The sequence below is a fragment of the Pararge aegeria genome, chromosome 24 (assembly GCF_905163445.1).
Source record: "Pararge aegeria chromosome 24, ilParAegt1.1, whole genome shotgun sequence".
NCBI lineage: Eukaryota > Metazoa > Arthropoda > Insecta > Lepidoptera > Nymphalidae > Pararge > Pararge aegeria.
Window position 1 is genome coordinate 446372 of NC_053203.1, and position 13260 is coordinate 459631.

The 13260-nt window shown below is 37.2% G+C and overlaps 1 protein-coding gene across 1 annotated transcript in view; it reads right to left on the bottom strand.

Annotated features, from left to right (window-relative positions):
- Positions 1-365: 365 nt before the first annotated feature.
- LOC120634621 overlaps positions 366-13260 on the bottom strand; it is a 66706-nt gene continuing 53811 nt past the window's right edge. Inside the window, exon 2 of the mRNA XM_039905355.1 lies at positions 366-504. Coding sequence (XP_039761289.1) covers positions 366-504 — 139 coding nt within the window. The remainder of the gene's footprint in view (positions 505-13260) is intronic.

Genomic DNA, 13260 nt, shown 5'->3' on the forward strand with positions numbered 1-13260 from the left:
TAAAGTCAAAATCTCCTGAGGATGCTCCGGTTTCGGAGCAAAACGTGCGTAAGGACACATTGCCAAAGATCTGTTTGGTGTGGAGTATAAGGATTGAAGAAATTATAAATTATACCATACAGATTCTCCTGCTTTAAACAAAATAACGCCTGACGCCTGCTTCTATCAAATATTTGCTCAAAAGGCTTCGTCCTTTTGAGTCTTTTCACTATGTCCGTAGTGTCGTATCCAGCACCTGGATGGCCGCGTTGCTTACGTTGGTCGAGCTTATGGGATAAGGTATAATTCTAAAAACTAAAATGATGTGAGTGTTCTTATCAGAAATTTTTCTTAGATGGAGTCCCGTGTAACAGCTAGTAACAACATTACGAGCTGCACGCGTCATAACATAAAGCTTGCGATGCGACGCCTGCCGACCGCCCGCTGCGTAGCGTGGCAGCCTCGCCGCGCTCCGCTGCACCCCGCACACCCAGCGACATATTCCAAATCATAAAAACTAGGGGCCTGAAAATAATCGTGGAATAACGTCGGAAGAAACGGTCATAAACCAGTGACGACTGCACATCGTCTTCGAAAGGTGAAGAAGTGATTCACGGAGTTAAGTATACGTTTTTTTTTAATTGAATCCCAGGGTTATTTTGAATCTTCCAATGCATACTTTTAACATACTAAATTGGTGAATTTCTAAATGATGAGGTAGCTTTGTTTTCATCTCTCACAAGACCAAATCTTTTGTGTATAAATGACGATGTTGTAAAGGGTAATTGCTTAGTTTCTTCTCGGTAGTTTCCTACCGATGTTTTCCTTCACCGTTGAAGCAAGTGATGTTTTAATTTCTTAAAACGCACATAACTTAGAGAAGCTTGAGGTGCGTTTCGAACTGAACCCTCGCAAGTGAAGTCGGAGTCCGAGCCACTGGGCTTTTGATCAAGTCAATTATCAAGTATGTATTAATATATTAAATTTATTATATATTATTAAATTTGTGTAATAGTTCATCGATTAGTATGTAGCTGTACTTCTTACTTTTTTTTAATTGTACACCGCCTGCAGTCTGTTTTCCCAATCCTAAAGGTACCTGGCGACTAAGCGATAAGGCCGCCTTTTGTATTCTGATTATATTTTTGTTTTTCTATAAATTTCTTTTATTCCTTCAACTTAAATAAACGGTAAGTATAAATAAATAAATAAGTTTAGCATACGCACGGTTTGGAAGCTAAGCCGATCTGAGCAAAATTTTGACTAACTTTGTCATTATTTTAACTATTTAATGTGAAATAGGGTCAAGAATAGCTTGTATTTATTTTACGGTGCTAAACTTGATAGATTATCAATAGTGTAAGTTCTTTGAACATTCCGCACTCAGCACCTCAACAATAAGGTAGATAAGTTCAATCAAAGCTATAGAGCAGATACATCGGAATGGTTTTAAAGAATGGTAGCCACTAACAAGTCCTCCGTCGTCGAGTAAAGTGAGATTAACGAGTTTCTGTTTGTGAGGCGCGGCCGCGACCCGTGCACCCGGCGCGCGGCGGTGCACGGGAGTCCATCAATACACCAATTTGGTTGAACGCTCGCATCGCGCTTTCCGATTCGCTAAAAGGTTATTGTAACAAATTGTGTCGATTGGATAATACGCAGGGACCGCTTGTATGGTAAACCAGTAAATTGCTTTAGGTATCGATTTGATGAGAACTTCCGATAAATAAAAAATACAGGTACCTCCTCAACTAGGACCTCCCTGGTGTATTGTTGAGAACTGTGGTTTTGAGTGGATGCAATAAATGCAATTTATTTGCAGATTTTGTGTTTTAGTGTTTTTGTGTGTGCGTGCATGCGTAGTAAAAGTTCACAGTAGGTTATGTTTAGGAGGTTTTTTACAACGTGTAACCTAATTGCGAAATAATGTTGATGGATCCATAAGTAAATTTCATAAGGAATCACAGAGTAAAAATATTAAATCAAAAGAAGCAAATCAATTTTTTCATACGAATGAAGTGTTTACTTATGACAGCCCTATTTAAGCTATAAGATCGACCCGTGCATAGTACTTACGCTACGTGACGCGTGCCCAATTAAGTGACGGCTTTCACATGATTTTAATTTTGCATGTGATGTATATGATTTCTTTCAGCCTGTGTAATAATATTTCGGTTTTCAGTTACACATTGTATGTTTTCTTTATCAGGTTCATAGTTTCCAACCGTGTCGCTCCATACACGTTTTTGATAAACAACTAAGTTTCCAAAAAAGAACAACATATCACACCTGTGTTTAAGATCCCCGAAGACAGACTTCGTCATGTTGTAATGTAATGGATTACCGGCCGGTAGAGGGCGCGCCCGTAGGGACCCCGCGCCGGGTACTGGCTTGTTATAATAATATATCATACATTGTACGTTACTGGTAATGTATTATGTATTGTCTATTAGCCTCAGCGGTCGAACAATATCAAAAAGTACGTACGAATGAAAAATATTTAAATAAAAAAAACATTTTTATAAGACACCAGGAGGTATCTTTGCGCCGTATGAGTCTTTCTCAAGACTGAGGTGTATCTATCGAAAATCCCGGGTGGATTTTTATTTAAATCAAAACTAGTTGTTGGCCGCGCGAACAGTTTTCTTTCAGGGTACAAAAAGTAGCCTATGTTACTCTCAGACTCTCCAACTAATGCTGGAATATCAAGTGGATTGGTTGGTTAGTTAGGGCAAATCAAACAAACTAAGGATTACAATAGTTAGGATTTGAAGCAGGCTTTAAAGACTCTTTTCGACAGCCAAGTCTATTTAGCTGCGGGCGGTAGTGTCTACTCAGGAGAAGCTTGTAAAAACCTCAGTAATCTATGTTACTCTCTATTCTCTTAACTACGAGTAACTCTATGCCTAATAAACAATTTGATAGATTGCAAAGTTAGGGCGTGAAGGAAAGACAAATAAGAAACAAACACTTTTAAGTTTATAATATAGTTGAAAGTAAGTCTATAATGTTCTTGAAGGTTTGCGGAGTCCACCAATCCACCATCGCTCTGGGCCAGTGTGGTGGACTACCTACAGCCTTAACCCCTTCTCATAGTGGGAGGAGACCCGCGCTCTGTAGTCGGCTTGTAATTAGTTGATGATGATGATAATGATAATACAGTTAAATATAAACCAAACACCTCCTTCCGATTTAAGTTGACCGTATATTTTTACAAAATGTTTGTATGGATGGAAAATAAGAATTATGGTCTCTCAAAGCTTACATAATATTATACCTACACCATCCACCCGCGCAAAGTCAGAGATATATTTGTATGAGTTTAGTTTCCAAGTCGAGTTGGTCGGGTCGGTGATGGGTTGATATGATGATAGTGATGAGGAAGTACTCTTATATCATTTTAATGTAAATAACTTACTACACCCTGAGCAGTATGGCTTCACTAAAGGTCGTAGCACAACGGACGCAGGCGCTAAACTTATAAAACATGTTTATGATGCCTGGGAATGTTCACAGAACGCCATGGGTGTTTTTGTGATCTATCTAAAGCTTTCGATTATGTTGATCATAAAACCTTGCTTCTTAAGCTAAGCCACTATGGTATCCAAAACGTTGCACTAAATTTGGTTGCCTCTTATCTCAGCAATAGAACCCAAAGAGTTTGCATAAATGATGCAAAGTCTCAGGGTTCAAATACCTCAATGGGTGTCCCACAAGGCTCGATTTTGGGTCCTTTTCTATTTTTAGTGTATATAAATAATCTACCGTACCATGTCAGTGGAACATGCGACATTGTATTGTTTGCAGATGATACATCTCTAATTTTTAAGACTGATAGGAGTAAAGAGAACTCTGACGACGTAAACCGTGTTATGTCGCATGTGTCGCACTGGTTTACAGTTAACAACTTACTTTTAAATGCAAAAAAAACAAAGTGTGTCGAATTTATCTTACCAAATGTAAAGAAAATTGATAATAATATAATGATAAATGGTGAATCACTACAAATAGAGACTTCCACAGTTTTTCTGGGCGTGACCTTGGATAATAAGCTACAGTGGGGTGCCCATACAGATTCACTAGCGGGTAAACTAAGCTCGGCTGCCTACGCAGTCAGAAAAATTAGACAGATTACTGACGTTGAAATAGCTAGGCTAGTTTATTTTGCGTACTTTCATAGTGTTATGTCCTATGGAATCTTGTTATGGGGTAAAGCAGCTGATATCAAAACTATATTTAATATTTATATTGCAGAAAAGAGCTGTACGGTCAATATATAAACTTAAATCACGCGAATCCCTCCGTGAGAAGTTTAAAGAAATAGGCATACTTACTGTAGCTTCACAATATATTTATAACAATATAGTATTTGTAAGACAACATATTAGTCTTTATAAACAAAAAGTGGACATAAACAGTCGACTTACAAGAAATGGTCATAAATTAGTGTCATCTGCATATCGTCTGCGTAAGGTACAGGGATCATTTGTGGGATTGAGTATACGCTTTTATAATATGATTCCTAAGGTGATTTTGGACCTGCCAATGCACAAGTTTAAAGAATTTGTTAAAACACATTTATTACAGCGAGGTTACTATACAATTGATGAATTTTTTAATGACAAGGTTGCTTGGAAGCATCCGGCTTCGCTTTCGTCTCTCACAAGATAGAAAAATGAATGTTAAAATGCAAAATGTAAATTGTTGATGTTGGAAAAGAGCAACTGCTGAGTTTCTTGCCGGCTTCTTCTCGTTAGAATCTGCCTTCCGAACTGGTGGTAGAATCACTACAAACAGACAGACTTGACGTTTCAAAAGTGCTTATATTATAGGCCTACTTGAAATAAATGAATTTTGAATTTTGAAGTAAGGGTAAAGATTTAAACATATAAGTCAGGTGCGTATACACTGAGTTACAATTCATCCATTCAGAGCGCAGCGAGCCTTGTTTACCTTCTTAAATTGTTTGCAAAAAATGTATTTGCATGTGATTTTTAATTTCCCCTCCCGCAGTAGCGGCAGCAGTGGCCGGGGCGAGGGGGTAATGCGCGCTTCCGGCGCCGCTGAGATTATCGCGCAATTATGTTTACTCTCATCTCCGCGCAGGGCCTACATTTATTTTGCATTGTATTTTTAGACTCTCAGTGGTTTTACATCGCGGAAAATGATTTTGTAACGCTGATTCATAGGATTATTGCGTTTAAGGTATTAAACATTCTTCTGAATAATAATTATTGTCACTTTGATCATCTTTAAAGGGCGCTGCTGTAAGCACGCCTTCTCTCTTTAAGTAAATACTAAGAGCTTAGACCCTCAGAAGAATATATAAGAACTATAGATAAATAAATGATGGTTGAAATGATGAAGATGATGATGATGATGAAGTGCCATATTCTAGACCACATACAATAAGAAATTCATTTAGAGGAAATTGTATACAATGATATGATGTCTTGGAGCTGTCTATTAAATAGTTCGAAGTTTGTATTTAACGTATGCTTATAGAAGTATCCTATTGTAGTATAAATGACTTCGTTTACGAAAAAGCTTGAGTGTCAATGACTGTTCTAGCCAGCTTGCTTCTTAAATAGTTTTAATTTACAATGGCAGATGGTGCTAATAATATATATACTCCTTTATATGTGATATTTTACATGTACCAGTATTGTACGCATCAAAAGTGGCATCTATCTGTCCATCATCTAAAAAAAGGAATACTTGACTTTGGTCATCGATGTAATGGATAACCTAAAAAACTACTTAATCGATTTTAAAAAGTCAGTCAGTCCTTTCTTCGATCCGTCTCTGTCTGTGACGAATACATTTCGGTTAATGAAATAATAAGGCTCACCACAGAAAGATCAAAGATCAGTATGTGGGTGTAGGAATGTTGCGAAACTGGAATTAAATTTTGAGCCTCCATTATTGTAGCCGGCTAAAAGTTCCTCACACGGAGTACAGTAAACAAGTACGAGTACATTATACAATAGAATCAATTTGTCGATGCGTCGGAATCGCGCCGCCGTGAGGACAATGGCGCTCGGGTTAATGGACATGTCGCAACATGGATATGAACATGTCGGGACATGTTCCGATGTTTCACTTCAACAGCTGTAGCTGCTAAATTACGCTTGCGGTGTTCTGCTTACTGATGTATCTAAACTATAATTTAAACGAACATTAAAATAGTTTAAACTATATTCATTTTATTTATTGCTATCGTCACCACTAATCGAAGTCACCCACCCAGAGGCCTCCCAACAGACTAGCTCTTGGGAGGCGTCGCCGTGAGCTAGTTACTACAGACAAAAACGTGACGCTAAGCGATTTAGCGTTTCGATGTCGCGTAGAAACCGACTAAGGGTATGGGGCTAATATAACTGCCATAACGTTAGCCCTTGATTACTCCCAAAGATTAAAATGGCGATGGGCAGGTCCCATAGCTAGATGGGCGACGACGGTTGGACAACAAGGCTGACGTCATGGCCAGTGTCTGCAGGGCAGACCGCCTGCAAGATGGTCAGACGATATCGTTAAAGCTGCCGGCATAAACTGGAGGCAAGTAGCATGGACCGGTGGGCAGCTCTGGAGGAGACCTTTACTTTTACCTTTAGTTAATAATTATTACAAAGAGATTAAAAATTATATTAATCTCTTTATAAATGCAATTAAGAACTACTTTTTAATTTATATTTTTTGTTTTTTTTTATTTCTTTTCTTTGTATTTTGTTTTCATGTAAATTCCTAATATGTATTGTAATGTAATCTATGTATTGTATATTTTTTTATTTTATTATACGTTAGCTCGTTAGCATCTCAGACTTCATCATCACAATACTATCAGATGAGATTGCAGTCAAGGGCTTACTTGTTGTGGACCTAATAATTATTTTGCCCGTTAAAGTGTTAATGGTAAAGTTATGTGATCGCACGTGCCACGTAAAAAATACAATGTTTGTGTTGAATCCATCGATACGGCACGTCCTACATTAGCTTTTATTATTAACGCTTTAGAGATCAGTATGGCATGTCGCGTGATATGTGCCCTGTTTTAGGTACATCTGCATGCAAACAGATGAAAAATGAAGAGTTTTCCTTTTATCGGCAAACAAATCTGTTGACCTTGTACCCGAGTGCATGTTGTTCCAATTATTTTTTGTTTGTCTTTCCGTTCCGTCAACCAGCACGCCACTCTCAAATTCATAGGAATAATATAAATGTGGTAGTGTGTTTGTTAGCTATCTTTCTTTAGGCCGAAAGAGCGTAGCGGATTAAAGCAATTTTGCACAAATGACGTCAAGATGCTGAAAATTATACATAGGCCACTGTTCCGCCAAAATGCAGGGTTCTTATGCAATAGATCTATCGCAATGCAATAATTTATCAACACTTCATTTTATACTTCCTGAACGGTAAACAATTTTTTAATTGTTGTCTTTTAAAAGTTCGGTGAATATGATACACATTCATCAGATATTTGCCAAATTAATACACTGATGCAGTGTTATCACTTGCATACGTTTCTAAACGTACCTTCTTCTCTTTCTTTCTAATTAGACATCTTTTTAATTAGAGAATTTTCACGGTGTTGATAATTCTATCAGCACCGTAAACAGTCGGGAGAGTGTCAAGAACTATGTAAACATTTTTATCTCTTGTTTGTTTTTAGTAAGTATTATTTCTTTAATAATTCTTACTAAAAACTTGTTAAAGATCATTTTCTGTCTGAATCGGTTGCCTGGCTGATCACTATGTAGCGAAAGGGCTGCCTAATTGTATACTTCGTGTAAACTAGTTTTTTATAATTTTTCCTGCATTTTTATGTGGTGTACATCAAAAGTGTATTCATTTATTCATTCAAAATTAAATAAAAAGCAGAAATGTACATAATTTTTACTAAGACGGTTTTTTGAAGTCAATAAAACCTATCTTTTTATACCTACTATAAATAATTTTGGAGGGTTTATACGGTAAACGAAGAATACAAGTTTAGACAAGTTTAACTCTCAGGCAGTGAATCCGACAAAAACATTTAAGATTTATGTACGAATATAAAACCCGATGGTACAAACGTATAAAGTGGGTTATGATTTTCTCAATAACAATTATTAGCAAACCAAAAAAAATTACTAGCTGATCATCAAGAAAATTTTGTATAAAATTACGAACACTCATTAGTTCTTACAACCGAAATGTTAAGCGTTTTTTGATTCTTTTATTAGTGCCGCGTGGTGACGGCAGAACAAAATATAGTTTCATCACCTTTCCTTTTTTCACGGGTGTAGTACGAGGCGACTATGAAAAATAGAAAAAGTAGTTCCAAAAAATATTTAGCGCAATACAGGAAATTAAAAAAAATCGGTCTCGCTTTTTATTTCTTGTCGGTAAAAATATGTTATCTAAAATGGCTAAAGGCGCGGTGTAACGGCGGAGGATAAATTGAGCACAAAAACAATAAGGAGGAAGTGAAATAAAAAAAGATCGTTAGCTCACACCCGTCCCGCGCACCGACCCGCCGTGCCGCCCCGAAATACCGCGTCCCGCTCTAGTTAGCTACTAAAACCTTACAAGAAATGGGTTATTAAAAAAAACAAAGTTAAAAAAAACTTAAATCTGACCGTTACTTTTTGATGCACTTTAAGTTTAATCAAAAAGTTGCTGATTAAGACGGATTTTGTCATAAGAACTCAAGAACAACATTATGTCGAAGGCTCCAAATTACTCATTAAAAGTAGTTAGTTAAAAAAACTAAAATATAAATATTTAAAACGTTTATTCCCAACCGCGTTGATCCCAACGAATCTGGTTTTCTTTTTTGAGCAGATCGAGAAGGTACGAGTATCGAGGCTGAGACAACTTGCTGTCAATTTCAGCCTTATTAAATAAATATATATAGACCTGGTTGGAGTATACGCACCCGACAAATACAACTGACTCAGACAGGTTAACATTCCCTAAGCAAAATCGCTTGGACGTAGGTTAATTCGAGAAGGTGATGGGACTAATATATACTAATATTATTAATGCGAAAATCCATTTGTTTGTTTGTCCTTTGTTCACGCCCATGGAATTAAGAACATATAGAATACTCAGTCAGCCATTATTGCATGCAGTGCATTGTGTCCAAAAACAGAGAAAACGCCTCGAGCACGTCTCACTTCACACCCGCGGCATGTTGTTAGCCCACAAACTTTCCCCATTTTCCCCATTTTATGATAAACATTTAGAACATTAGAGGTAAAATAATTACTGTCAACTGCTTAATAATTTAAACGACTAACCGCCTATTCTTCTGTAACTAAAGTAGACTGGTTTTCGATGCTTCTATATTAGTCATGTACACGGTTTCTTAATTCTGTATTCACTTTGATCTTTGGCATAGAGTTATATGAACGGACGGAGAGAAAAACAAACGGTTCCCACGAGATTTGTAAAAAACGTAATGATTTTCATTATATACAGGTGTGACCGACAGCTTTGTGTAAAGAGCAAGCATGGATTAGGAAGATACACCAACGTGCGTGATGTTGGAATGATTGCAGCTTTTAGATTGTAGGTCGATGTGGGATATTTCACGACCTCCCTGGCTCAGAGGCGAGTAAGGTGGTATAAGTGGAAGGTTACGGTTTCAATACTGAGACGGGATACATTTAGAAATGCATAATATGGGTGGCGGGTGGCTCCCACCAGACCAGACGAGACAAAATTCAGAAATTGTAACCCTACCTATAAAATCTAGTTATTATATTTTTTTGGTATCTTTACGTTTACTCACGATGTCTTCTTTATTATTGTTTATTTCTGAACAGTGAGTAAATCAAACGTTTTATCGCACTCATTAGGTAGCGGGTGTAACTTGTTAGCGCGGCCCGCCGCTCCCCCGGGGGGCGGAGTGGTGATAATCATACTTGTTTATCGATGCCGGCTCGATTACTTATGTGCGGGCTTGTTATCGGCAATGAGAGCCGCTCAACTCGCTTGTTGTCCACGTCTATTGTTTTTCTGCGTTCTCTATAGGATTTTGCGAAAGACAATATTTCTGTTTCCCTGCAGTGCTTATTAGACGACCGATGGGCGCAGTGGGCAGCATCCTCCTTTCTAAGGGCAAGGCCATGGGTTTGATTCTCACAACTAGAAAATGTTTGTGTGATGAACATGAATGTGTTTCAGTGTCTGGGTGTTTATATGTATATTATAAGTATTTAACGAGATGGGCAGACCAGTTAAAAAAGTCAGTCTCCTGCTGTTTCTAGAAAATGTCCAAAATGGCCGAGAACGAAGGCCGTTAGAGACAGTTTAAAAAAAAAAAAAAAATAATAAATATATTACGACAATACACACATCGCCATCTAGCCCCAAAGTAAGTGTAGCTTGTGTTATGGGTACTAAGCGGACTGTTGAATATTTTATAAATAAAATACATAAATACTTAGAATATACATATAAACACCCAGACACTGAAAAACATTCATGCTCATCACACGAACATTTTTCAGTTGTGGGAGTCAGACCCACGGCCTTGGACGCAGAAAGCAGGATCGCTGCAAACTGCGCCAATCAGCCGTCAAGTTTACCCACTCCAAGTTGAGATCTTACCAGGACCACGGTCTTCAGTGATGAAGGAACGACCACAGAGAGGGAAAGAGATAAGTATTTATGTATATTATTCATTAAAATATTCATCAGTCATCTGATTAGGTTCCCTCAGCACAAGCTACGCTTAGTTAGGGGCTAGATGGCAATGGCTTATCTTGCTCTTTGAAGCGCGGGCGATGACACCGTTTATTACCCAAATCTGGGTGCCGAGAACTATTTGACAGAAAAATCGAATACCTAATAAGTTTGGCCCGTATTACTTTACTTGACTTACTCTATGATTGTTTCGGTTTTTTAAAATCCTTGGGGAACCGACAATAATCCCGTGGTACAAAGTATCATAACGTCAATATTACGATCCAGTTACATCGACCGAATCAATCCGCACTAGGCCAGCGAAGTGGACTAGAGCCTAAACCCTTCTCATAGTGGAAGGACACTCATGCCCTTTAGTGGGCCGGTAATGGGCTCATAATATGATGATGATGCTTACAAAACTACAAAACCTAGCGACAGGTTAAACGCCGAATTCGAAATCATGACGTCATTATTATGAACATCATTTTGTATTTCGAAAATCTCTGCGTATTCTACATATTTTCTGATTCCAAACTATCAGTTGCTAAGTTTTTTGTTATCAAAGTCAATAATCTTTAGCTATGAAACAAACACGTACTATGGCTCTTATTGGTATATGACGTCACAAATATATTTTTTAAACGTATTTTGCAATTTTTATAACCCAAAAAATAAGTTATCATGCCTATTCATCAAATAAATACGACAAGCCAAAGTTTATGCTAAAAATTATATTATTAACTGTTTAACTAAGGCGTGCCAACCACGTCCCGGTTTATAAAGAAGGCGACCGAAAACTCAGGCATTCTTCTCACTATGAGGCAATTTAAAAGCGATGACATTACGTGTTCGTGCGTGTGTTGTGCGCGGGCACACAACACTCCGCAACACACACAACACAATATATAAACGCATCTGCATACGCGAGGGACTTTATTAAACGAAATAATGTAGCGAGCGCGGGACCGGAGTAATGAGCATCCGATGCGCTGATATACACCACCCGAGATACACAATTACTTTAGTGTGTACACGGATATTGGCTAGTTGACTTGTAAACCAATAGCTGGATTAAAATATGTTATTTAATAAAAATGAAGCTAGGCTAAACCAAACCGAGAGATCTAAAGGGAAAGCATCAAGCAACACAAAGCAAGCAAGCAAGTACCTAAAAAACAAAACATAAAAATTTAATGGGGCTCCAATACAATAAACATGATTTTTTTTGTCGTTGTATAGATAATGGTACGCCGGCGCGTCAATTATTAGGTATTATTGTAACCGTTTGTATTAAGTAAACGTGTTAGTAGAGTGATTTATTATTGATTAAATTGTGTTACGCGAAAGGGTTGGCTTATTTCGTGTTTGTAACATAAACCATAGTTCTGATGCTTACTGTACATTGCCGTAGCTTATATTCTTGAGGTTCGTGTATCAGTGTTCGTAGACAACTACGACGGAGTCGGTCTTGTAGCGCGTAGCTCGTAGCGGTCCGCTGCTCGCCAGTACGCCGCGAGACCGCGCCGCGTAGACACGCTACGTGTTGTTCTGTGCTATGATTACAATTGAACTGGTTCTGACGCGCGAGTTTACAGTTAATTCGTGAAAATAATACATTTGTTATAATAAATCATTGTTATTGATTAGTGAGTTGTGCTGTTTTTGTGATGTTGTCTGTCTTAATGTTCGACAGAAAATAGAAGGAAAATTAGTAAAAGTTATTTGCAAAGTTAATTAGGAGAAGTAACTAAATGATCAAGATGAAAAGGATTTGTCACCTCATCTTCCGGCTGCTGTTCCTGTTGGACGGTGAGTGCTAAAAGAGTAATTTATCTTCGGTTTATTACTTTGAGGGAGAAATTTTTAATTCAAACTTCGCACCGCTTTTTATGAAGTTGCTGGCTATTTAATTACGGAGTTTGTAGAGAATTATGTTCTAATTAACTGAATGAAAAGGAGCATGGCATCTCGGCGCAAAATGATCTATACTGAATATAAACTACCCTACAACTGTTATCATTGAATTCCTCATTGATACCCTTATTGATACCCCCTTTAAAGTAATGTCAAAATACAATATACTACTAAATTAACAATATGAATACCAAATCAAAATTAATATACCAGATTTTATTATGTAAAATATAATTAATTAAAAACAAAGTAGTTGTTCCTTTCAAGTTTACTTCGTTTTCATTTTTTTTTCGTATTAATAATGTGCTGAAAAAATTCTATATTTAAAAACATACAGAGCTGTTAAAAGAAAAAAGGATTGGTTACTAATTATTTATTTAATAAAAGTGTACGACTCATGCAGTCAAGTCCGCGCCGTCTTCAGACCTATTCAATTGTTCATTACCTATTCATAATACCTTGGGTACTAGGTACCTTCGAATCAGGCTTGCTTCGTGAAGAAAGAGAAGTATTATTATTTAATGACTAAAATACATTTTTAAATAAACATAACAATACATCTATTACGGCGTAACCCAATCGTGTTGATGAACACGATTGAGTACGTAGTTATTTGAAATATGTGGAAATGTTGTATTCTTCAATAAACAATACTAAAATAATAAATTTACATAACTTATATTTAGCATTTTT